Source organism: Acanthisitta chloris, unplaced genomic scaffold, assembly GCF_000695815.1.
Source record: "Acanthisitta chloris isolate BGI_N310 unplaced genomic scaffold, ASM69581v1 scaffold34871, whole genome shotgun sequence".
NCBI classification, from domain to species: domain Eukaryota; kingdom Metazoa; phylum Chordata; class Aves; order Passeriformes; family Acanthisittidae; genus Acanthisitta; species Acanthisitta chloris.
The window spans coordinates 4,570-15,456 of NW_008654926.1; the positions used below are offsets into that span (position 1 = coordinate 4,570).

Here is a 10,887-nt window from a genome sequence, read left to right on the forward strand (position 1 = left end):
TGACCCATGGCAATCTTATGTGGTTTAACAAGATTAAGTGCAAGGTGCTGCACCTGGCTTGGGGAAACCACTTATCAATACAGGCTGGGGGATGAACAAGTCAAGAGCAGCCCTGCCAACAAGGACTTGTGGGTGTTGGATAGCTGAGAGCTGGACATGACCCAGCAACATGTGCTTGCAGCCCAGAAAGCCAAGACTTTACATTACCTGCAGCACATAGAGTAGTATTATGTTTCTCTCCAGTGAGATAGGGAAAAAAGACATACATACATTTATACATATTTATTGTATCTTTTTAAAAGTAGCATTTGCAGTTACTTTTAAGCATTCACCTCTCTTCTGCTTCAAATGTGCACTTATTGAGAGAAACATCTACTGGCTTCCAAGTCCAAGATTAATACCGATAATAATACATGCCAGAATCAAGTTTCATTGCTTGCTGGCAGCTCCTGTCATGAAAATATTATACAGTAAGAAGAGTGTAGAAAAGGTCTGTGTTCTTCGTTCAGTGATAGGCTGGGGCTGGATTAGCGTGACCATACCATCTTCTCCCGCTGAAGCACAAGAAAACTTTTCCTGAAAACTGAAGCTCACAACTTTTTTCCTTTTGCATCCAGTAGGTGGACAAGGCAGTTGTTTTTTCTACAGTAGCTTCTTAAGTTGATAAGGTTTCCCATCATCTACAGGAAAACACTTGCTGTAGACCTTTATATTTAGAAATGTCTTCTCTTCACGTAACAGCAGGAAAATACTTGAAGTCTGGCATGTAGTTAGGAGAATTGGGAACAAACCAAATTTCATCCTCAGATAAACATACGTAACTACTATAGATTTCAATCTAACCCACACACAAAGTTTTACACATACTACAAATAGAAACAGAAGGTATCAGCAAAAGACTATTCTTACATTGTTTCAAATTAATTTGCAACTATACAATTTTAACTGTAATAGAAAAAGGGAAGGAATATAACAGAACAGGTATGAAGAGAAATATTTTCCAAACTTTTATTTGTGCACATTCATTAGGTGAAAAAGATAACTTTTACAGCTTCTTTGGTGCCCAATATTCAGCATACAAAAATGTAAAATATTCACAAATAAAACACAAGCTCAAACTAAAAAAAAATAATGTTTTAAAGGTAGTGCACATCGTGACAGCTTTGCTTATGAATACACAGAAATTACTGCAAAAATAAATAGAATGTCTTTTTAAAAGCAGCAATTTCATATCTTGTAAACTTCCTTTTTTACAATACAGCACTGTTAAGAGTAAAATCCAAAAGAACTGGAGTCTATACTGTGGCCATGAGCAAGTAAAAGAGTCTGTATTCCTCTGCTATGGTTGGTCCAGTTTTCTTTTTTGCTTTTAGTCCAATGTGCAGCAGTCTTTAAAGGTGCTTGGTTAGGGAACCTAACCATCAAGTGGTGAATTATAAAATTTACTTCCTGCTTTCAAACACGAATGGGTAAATCTGTTCCACAGCACTGGCAACAGCCTTTACGTTTGGCCCTGAGACATATTAAAAAACAAACAAACAAAAAGGCAGTAGGAAGAGAAAAATCAGGGAACTGGAAACAAAAACAACAACAGTATCTTTAAAATAACCTTAATACTTTCAGCTATCATCATTTTATACTGTAGACAAAAGTAATTTTTCCCCATTTAAGAAGGTGTTTCTCTGATCACTTTTACTTGCAAGAAAGGACTTTCATGTGAACTCTGCAAGATGTTCTACACTGGCCAATGACTAGGCTACAAATACATAATACTGTCATTTAATTTCATAACAACTTGGACGCTTTTCAATTTACTGGCTTAAACAGTCCAGAGGAGGGGCAGAGGCTGAGTGGCAGAGGTAAAATAAATACTTTCACTTATGCTAATCTTCTAGGAATTTGTATTTCTCAAAGCCTAGACACTTTTAGCTCTTGTTTTAAAAACCTGTCAGCAAAAACTACTTCTAAATAATGCTGGATTTAACCTAAGTATGTTTCAAACAAGGTTTGAAAATTATAGACTTTCTAGTCTGGATTTTGCAAATAGCTTCATCACTGATCTCAGGACAAAACCTGCAAGCCAAGGTTTGTTGTCTCAGGACAAAGCATACGCAGGTTAACAACACGATCCATGAGCATCAGGGGAAAGAAAAGGAAGAATGACCTAGCAATGCTTTCTAATGGTACTAGATGATTTTTGCAAAAAAAAAGTTAAGACTGCAAATAAGTGAGCAGTGACATGCCAAAAGATATTAACTCTGGATAAAAATTTGGTGATGCAGATAAATGAGAGCAGCAATTTCTCATGTGCTTTGATGACTGTGAACTCAGGGTTTTTTTTAAACTCACTTTAGACTTCAAAAGTTTCTTCCAAGTATAAAGAACTGTTCAAAACTGCTCCGAAAACTGGTAGCTTAAGTATAAATTACTTAAGTAATTTATTGTATTACATGCTCAGTCAGAAAGCAAATGGACTAGAATAGGATTCTTCCTGTATTTTCAAACTTGATGAGTTAAGCACTCACCTAATACAAGCCTGGTGAAAGATACCTGTCATCCAGGCAACTACTGCACTCTGAAATTGGCTGCTATTACAGAAATGAAACTTCTAGAGAAAGCCCTCAGAAAGTGACAGTATGAGTAAGCAAATAGTTCTAGTAAAAAAAAAAATGCTACTCTCTCTAAGGCTGAAGAGATGGCAAAACCAGATCATCATTGTAGGCCATATAAGAGAAGGAAAACCAAACCAAACCAAAACCCCAGAACAACCCCTCATTGCTCATTTTGGAGGAAAAAAATTAGTACTTCCTTCTATTACATGCCAGTGATTTTTATTTTTTTTAATCAATGTAACTAATTCTTTTTATATTAGTCCTATTAAAAGAACTCACATTCCTCATTTTTTTAACATTTCTAATTATGTATCTCAAATAAAATTCTTTGAGTCAGTGGCATGACAAGTACTAGTACTACAAAAACATGAATCTTCAAAAGGAACATCATCTGAACACACTTGAGAATGAGTACAGTAAGGCTGAAAAGTAATTTCAAAGATTTTAGAATAAGAAGCATAAGACTCTGGACATGTTTTTTCCCCTAGAAGAAAGGCCTATGCAAAACAGAAGCCTTCAAAACCAACAGAGGTCTGAGATATTTCAAACTCACTGTAACAACTAAACCAAAAGAATGCAAAACTTTGATGTTCCTCTATTTACCTTCATATTTGAAAGGACAATTCTGAAAATAGGAAAGCAATTTTGTCCTGTTTATGAAGTAATAAGAATCTTACAGAGAAGCTGAATCTCATTAGGAGGTTGACAAAATATGCTAAGAGATTTTATTCCTTCAGTGAAACTAAGACTTCTTATTTATTTTAAATTTAGTTTCTAGTTTTGGCTAGACAAGTTGCTGTGTTCAGAGCATATACTACAATCCTGAAATACATTTTAGCTCTTTTAATTTCAGATTACCAAATCTGATGAAGTTTATCTTCTTTACAAAACATTTCTCCCAATATCTTGTGAGAAACATTCCCCATAAAGCCTAGATATTTACTGAGGAATCAAGATGTGAAAATAAAACTATCCCTACCCAACTTCTGAACCAGCAGCTGAGCTCTAACAACTGCAAGACGTTAATTCCTGCTAAAGTGATTAAAAATCTTTTTTTTTTTGGTTCTGTACCATTTTAACATATATTCTCTGAAAAACCTGACTTCTTGTATCTGGAAACTTGTGGTGGACACCTCACAAGCAAATAGAAAAGAGAATGAAAAATGGTAATTAGGAGGAAAGAGGAAAAAACATGGCATGGCATCTCCAAGACCCAGGACAATCATGTCTCTGATTACATGGCAAAAATCACTGATGCCTGTGATTCAGTAGTGGTTCCCTCAGTTGACCTTTAATAGAACAGAGTCCAAGTCTGAAGAACTGCAAGTACTGGTCAACTTCATTTATGACAAAATTCATGCTATCCTGTAAGCTTCCATAATCTCCAGTTTGAAAACATGCATTTATGAAAGGGATGTTAATGCTACATGCAGTGTAGTTTATAGCACTACAAAGATAAAAAAAAGGAAGAAAATTAAACTATTTAAATAAACAATAAATATCTGCATTGTTAAGTCCTATCTCACTTTTGTTGTTCAAAAAACTCCAGACTATATACATTTGATCTAGGTAACTTCTTAAGCCTACTAATAGTAACACTCTACAATTCTTCTGGCACTTTCATTCAAAACCAAACGAGGTGCTAGTACTGGGAAGCAAAATCCTTTCAACATTATCTTTTGACTGTTTTACATGTCTTACTTGCATAAACCTACTGGCCCTAAAGTTAAATATTCCCAACAAGTTAAATATTTTTTGACATCCAAATACCTGTAACTGTGATACTGCCTGTGGAAAAAATCTGTAAGGTAGCTCTGAGAGATTTTATTCTGTAACACACGGCAGGATGAAGTTCTGGTTCATAACTAGAAAACAAAATAAAAGGTAAAAAAAGATAGATCTAGAACTGAAAAATAAAAGCTTAAAAAGTACACCAAGATTACAATTCTTTAAAATCCTACCATACCTCGCATGAGGTCTGTTATTCTTCGTAAATTCTGGCAATCTGATCTCAAAGGGCATGTTGCACACTGCTAAAACATTCACAACTTTAAAATCTGTGAAAATTACCTTTTCAAAAGAGAGAGAAAAAAATACATTAGAAATTCAGTTTACAGTAAGAAGGATTTTGATGAAATTTCAAAATTAAAACCTTGTGACTGATGCTTTGCTAATAGGCATCTAAACAGTACTTAATGGACTGAAATCGTTTACATTATCCTCCTGTGGTGGAATAACTTGAATCAGATACCTCACAGTTGTATCACATAGTTATAGACTCATAGAATCATCAAGGTTGGAGGAGACCTCTAGGATCATCAAGTCCAACTATTAACCTGACACTCTGCTGTAACCCTGAAACCATATCCTCCAGTGCCAGATCTAGACACCTCTTACATGCTTCCAGGGATGGTGACTCCACCACCTCCCTGGGCAACCTATTCTAGTGCTTGACCACCCTAAGAGGGGAAAAATTTTTCCCAACATCTAATCTGAATCTCCATCTCATCTTATGACCATTCCCTCTAGGCCTCTCACTGCAGGCATGGCAGAAGGGACCATTCCCCACCTCTCTACAACCCCCTTTCAGGCAGTTTTAGAGAGCAATGAGGTCACCCCTGAGACACCTCTTCCCAAGGCTAAACAAACCCAATTCCCTCAGCTGTTCCTCATACAACATGTTTTCCAGACCTTTATGAGCCTCATTGCCCTTTGCTGGACTCTCTCCGGTGCCTCAATATCCTTTTTAAAGTGAAAGGCCCAAAACAGAACACAGTACTCGAGGTGTGGCCTCACCAATGCTGAGTACAGGGGGATGATCACTTCCCTAATCCTGCTGGATACACTATTCCTGATACAGGCCAAGATACCATTGGCCTTCTTGGCCACCTGTACACACTGTTGGCTCACACTGAGCTGGCTGTCCACCAGCACTCCCAAGTGTCTTTCTGACAAACAGCTCTTGAGCCACTCCTCCCCCAGCCTGTAGCCTTGCATGCCTTGCATGGGGTTGCTGTGTCCCAAGTGCAGGACCAACACTGAGCCTTATTGAACCTCATGCAGTTGTCCCCAGCCCACTGACCAAGTCTGTCCAGGTCTCTCTGTAGAGCTTTCCTACCCTCAGCAAGTCGACACTCCCACCGAACTTAGTGTTGTCTGCAAATTTGCTGAGGGTGCACTCAATCCCCATGTCCAGATCATCTATAAAGATGTTAAACAGGACCAGCCCCAGTAATGAGCCCTAGGGAACAGCACCAGTGACTGGCTGCCAATTGGATTTAGCTCCATTAACTACAACTCTCTGGGCCTGACCATCCAGCCAGTTTTTTACTATCCAAGAGTCCACCCACCCAAGCCATGAGCAGTCAGTTTTTCTATAAGTATGCTGTGGGAGACTGTGTCAAATGCCTTCCTGAAGTTCAGATAGACAGATACTATGGTTTAAGAATGAGACAGAGAAGTAACTCTTACTACTGTACTAAATGCCTCCACGCTGAAAAGAAACTAAATTTAATAGCTCATGGAACACCAAAATAAGCAGAGAAAAAGCTTAAATTTCATTAAAAACTTATTTAATGCCTTGTTGCTGCACAGCATTTTTATTAAAGCTAAGAATAAGGAAAGAGGTAAAAATTGTTTTGCATGAAATATCGCCTGGTCAGTGCAGCAAGCTGCTTTTCTAGCCTGTAACATTTTCTGAAACTCAACTCAAACTTTGTTATTCTTTACCATAGACATTTTAGATGACTATAAAATAGCCAGCAGACAACTCATATACAAACAAATGCACTGCTAAGAAGTCAGTGTTGGCAATATCACTAGGGAAACTTTTGCTCGTTTTCTGAGATTGCCTAAACTTAAAATGGCCATTCTGCAGTCTAAACATTTTAGAAAGGTATTAGTGTAGACACAACTTAGCATTATAAAAGGTCAACTATCAATTTAATCTTCAAAATATAAACAGCTCACTTAGTTGTAAAACTTGATGTACCCACCCTGGAAGCACTGTTCACCTCACTGGCTTAATGTTCCATTCCAGCTTTAAGAGGCTGAGTCTAATGTGCACATTTAAAACAGTGTCAAACTTCTGCTGGGGTCTGATGCAGCATTACCAGGAGAGCCTGTTGCCACTGCCTTTATGCACTACAATCAAACAGAGTCTCTCCCTGAAAAGCATGATCACTCTGTCTATTTAATAGTCTGTCCCAAACTGAGTCTGTGGGTAAACAGCACAACAGACTATGAAGAAGTTTTAGAGTACTAAAACATGTTATTTTAAGTCATTCAAGTTGCTGGTTTTCAACCCTTACTAAGAAATGCAAATGGTGTTTTTGACCAGTAAGGTTAACCCAAACCCAGAAAAAAAGAGGGGTCTCCCCTTTTTTTCATCAAGATCCTAAGTATTTCATTTGGCTTATTTCCTTATGTGCAACCTGACAGTGCAGAAGCACTTTTTCTCCTCCCTCTTTAATTAAAGAGGCTCCAACTTGCCCTCATCAAGTTGGAAATGTATTTGCTAGTCTGTCAGAAATGGGTGAAAATTATGTTCAAATGACAGTAAAGTTTATACACTTCAGCACTTTTTCCAAATGAATCTTTCAAGATACTGTAAATTCTATCCAAGAAACATCTGTGGGTGGTTCATTTATTGAACAAATTTTGTTGTTCATTATCCAGTGAAGAAGCACTACTGCGAGCTGCCAAACAAAACTCAAATCCACAAACTAAAACAGCTTCTCTTTAACCGGCATCTGGAAAATGTATGCTGACACAAAAGGGGCATGAGTGAAAACACACTCCCTGCTAAACTGTTGCGCTCCCTCACTGTTGTTCCTTTCTAAAAGAAATAATTAACTGCAAGCATTGCTTGAGACATACAAGTGCTTTTTCATCAAAATTACCTGAAAACCTAGTTTCTGTAGACTACGAGCTAATCGTCTGGCACCAAATTTAGCTTCTTCTTCACTATAAAGGAGAAAGAAAAGAATCCAGCATTAACAGAAATACAGCATATATTTGTGTGCACACATACCACAATAGCTACTCAGACTACAAATGAACCATTTTATAATGTGGCACATGAACCATGGTCACATGGACAGCCTTCACTTTATCCTACTGTTTGTATTACATTTTAACTATGTAAATATTCAAATGGAGTCCTTTATGCTCTGTTTGACAACAACCTTGGCACTTGGCTCCAGCTGAAGTGGGAGACATATTTTGATCATACATGATTCTGAGTACTCTTAAGAGACAAGTAAGATCATGGGTAGTCTGGAGTTAACATCCCAATCATCTTCCGTTTTGAAACAGAGATCATATATGGAAAGTATGCAAATTTATTATTCTGCCTTATCCTTACTCCACAATACAGACATATCTTGAAGGAATTCAGCTGTGAAGAGTTTAGCAAGTCTCAGATGTATCTGTGAGTCTGTTTTCGCTTCTTTTCAGTCCCTCAACACTGTATAACTTGATTAAACTCAGGTGGGTCTTTGTGAAAGAATAACAGATATCCCTCAAAAAGGTCATCCCTTCCCAAGTCTCAAGTTCTGGCTAAACATACAGAATTCTTAAAGACTTCCCAAATCTCTCCAGGATTTTTTTCATAATGCAGTTTTCCCTGCTGCTCTCCCAAGAAGGCTGAACTGATGTTGCTTAAGATTTCAACAGGATCTGAGGCAGACACTTCACACAGAAGACTTCCTCCCAAATATGTAGCTTGGCAAGGATCTACACATGATCCAGTGTGAGTGAAACTCAACAGTGGCAAGTACCATATCTCCATTTAGAACATATATTTTAAAATGTACAAGAATTTACAGCTAGAGAAAGAATCTCCATAAACTCACCTTGTGGCTCCTGTGCAAATAACTTTTCCTGAGGACCAAATTGTGGCCGTAATCCTAGGTTTCCTAAGCTTCATTAAAACCTTCTAAAAAGAAAAATGGAAAATTGGGAATTAGCAGTAGTTCGATTTCATATTGGAAAATGTTTTTAACTGTTACACTAAGACTTCCTTTATTTTTGGTAGTCTTGAACTGCTCCTTCATCTCTTTCAGTAATTAAAAGTAAAACAGCTCCTGAGAAGAGCAAAATAAGCATAGAATATCTCAGCCAGTGATTCATTGTTCAGAAAATAGATTAAATGAAGGTCTTTTTCACTGAATAAAAAGCTGAAAGCCATGAGCATTGTGCTGATTTTCTATTATTATTGTGACTTGACATCGCTGACTCCTTATCAAGATACATTTTCTTGACAAAGTCATCAAATTTTGGGAGGCAAAACGGACCCTGAGGTCTAGGAGTTCTCATCACATACCTTATACCCAATACTCATCTCACTAGTTACAGTCTGCTGAGACTACTCACTCCCCTTACTGTACATTTAGTGTATGACTGGCTAAATACCTATTGAGACAGAAATAAAATCTCTGCTTTTCTCTATCCACCACACACAGGTATCAGGCAGAAGGATGCTTAGCTTAGGAATATTTCTAAAAACAAGTAACTGAGGTATGCTGAGTCTCTTACCCCAACATCACGCTTGTATATCACATTCGCTCCCTCTAATGCAATCTTCCTCAAGTTTAAGTGACATCTTGTTCTAAAAACACACACTACATTTGTGATTAAAATGTCCAGTGCAACATCACTGTCCGCATCCATTGGGGTGATTTACGACTCAGTTCTCCCACCAGCTCACCACGAAGATCACATCCTGAGAAACAAAAATAATAAATTAAACATACCAGTAGAAAATTGCCTATTAATGCCATTCGTCCCTTGTAAGAGACAAGAAGCAGAAGTGACTACATTGATTTATTTATCTGTGTGTGGGGAGGGGGAGTGTCTGCAACTTGTATGCTAGAAAATAAGAGGTAACTTCTTCGAACCCACGTTGTCAAACTTAACAGGTATGAAGTGTACATACATATATATATACACATATATATAAGGATATTTAAAATTGCCAGTTAAATATTACAATTCTTACTAACTATATGAGGATACTATAAAGATTACTGAAACTTCTTCCATAGCTCCAATGGATAATCTTTCCTCAGCTCATTTGAGGATGTCATTAGACACCTCAGAAAAACGCACTTCTCTGACAGCTGAAGTTGATTAATTCGAACAGCTTGTTGGTTGTGCTGGAATGGGTGAGCCTGTGAATAACTTGGAACTAACACAGGTTACACAAACTGCCATCTGTAGATGACCTGCTATCACAGTTTTCCCATCTTCATCCAGCACTCTTGGCCTCTCTCACCCAATAATAACAGCATAATGCAAACTATACAAAATGTCCTGATGGCAGCAACAGCCTGGGCTGAGCTGCAGTGTCCTCTCATTCCTTTCTGCACTGCCCAGGAACCGAACAGAACGAACACATTGTACATGCAGAGTAAAATTCAGTGTCTGTGAGGAAAAGCAAGCGAAGGCACAGGATGGCTGCCCAGTGCATGCCCAGCAAACTTAGGCAGTCAGGAAGCATCCAGGCTGCCCATGCACATTGCCAGTGACACTCCTCACACACAGCTCAACTGAGAAAGAATCCTAAGACCAGGAGTTGGGCTACCACTCATCCCACCCCAAGAATGCCCGACATCTCTTCTATAAGCACACCAAAGCCAAGACAGCAGACATCTCAAATAATTATCAGGTGAAGAATGCAGGGAAAGGAGAGGGGAAAAGAGCAAGAGCATTGGTATACAGTGAAAAGTTTTTATATAAAAAATTCAGCAGTATTTCATCCAAACTGAACAAAAAACGAAAGCAAAGAGCAAAATCAAAGAAAAAATGTCCCATATATGAAATGTTCTATATGGCCACAGCCATGGAAGAAGTAGGAGACTATGCATCAGGAACAATAATATACCTAACAGAATGTAATTCATTTATATCACTTTAAATGTTTTGGCTTTATGTTCTGCATCAGAAATATTCAAGATACCAAATTGATGTTATAATCAGTATTTTCATCCAACTACAACTTTCTAAACATCACAGCATAGTCTCTAATCGAGAACTCACTCAAGGTGCATCTTTGACTACCACTCACTGACAATACAGAAGGAACAAATTGCAAGGCAAATGTGCCTGCTGTACTGGGTCAACTGCTGTGATGGTTGCTGTTTCTACTTTGCAGCTTGTTCCCTGCTGAAAGAATTATTCTGTGATTGTTGGCTTATCCTACGTTAGAAAAGGCAACATGGGTGATAATACAGAAAAGAGATCAAGAAATAGCAAGAGAAACCCAGAAAAATCA

The 10,887-nt window shown here is 37.9% G+C and overlaps 1 protein-coding gene across 1 annotated transcript; it reads right to left on the reverse strand.

Annotated features, from left to right (window-relative positions):
• Positions 1 to 984: 984 nt before the first annotated feature.
• Positions 985 to 9,338, reverse strand: TBPL1 (TBP-like 1). Its single transcript, XM_009083727.1, has 6 exons — positions 9,150 to 9,338; positions 8,468 to 8,550; positions 7,514 to 7,577; positions 4,579 to 4,682; positions 4,383 to 4,477; positions 985 to 1,513 (listed from the first exon to the last, which is right to left on the reverse strand). The coding sequence occupies exons 1-6, from the start codon at positions 9,282 to 9,284 to the stop codon at positions 1,443 to 1,445; spliced, it is 552 nt and encodes a 183-aa protein (XP_009081975.1). The 5' UTR covers positions 9,285 to 9,338; the 3' UTR covers positions 985 to 1,442.
• Positions 9,339 to 10,887: the final 1,549 nt, after the last annotated feature.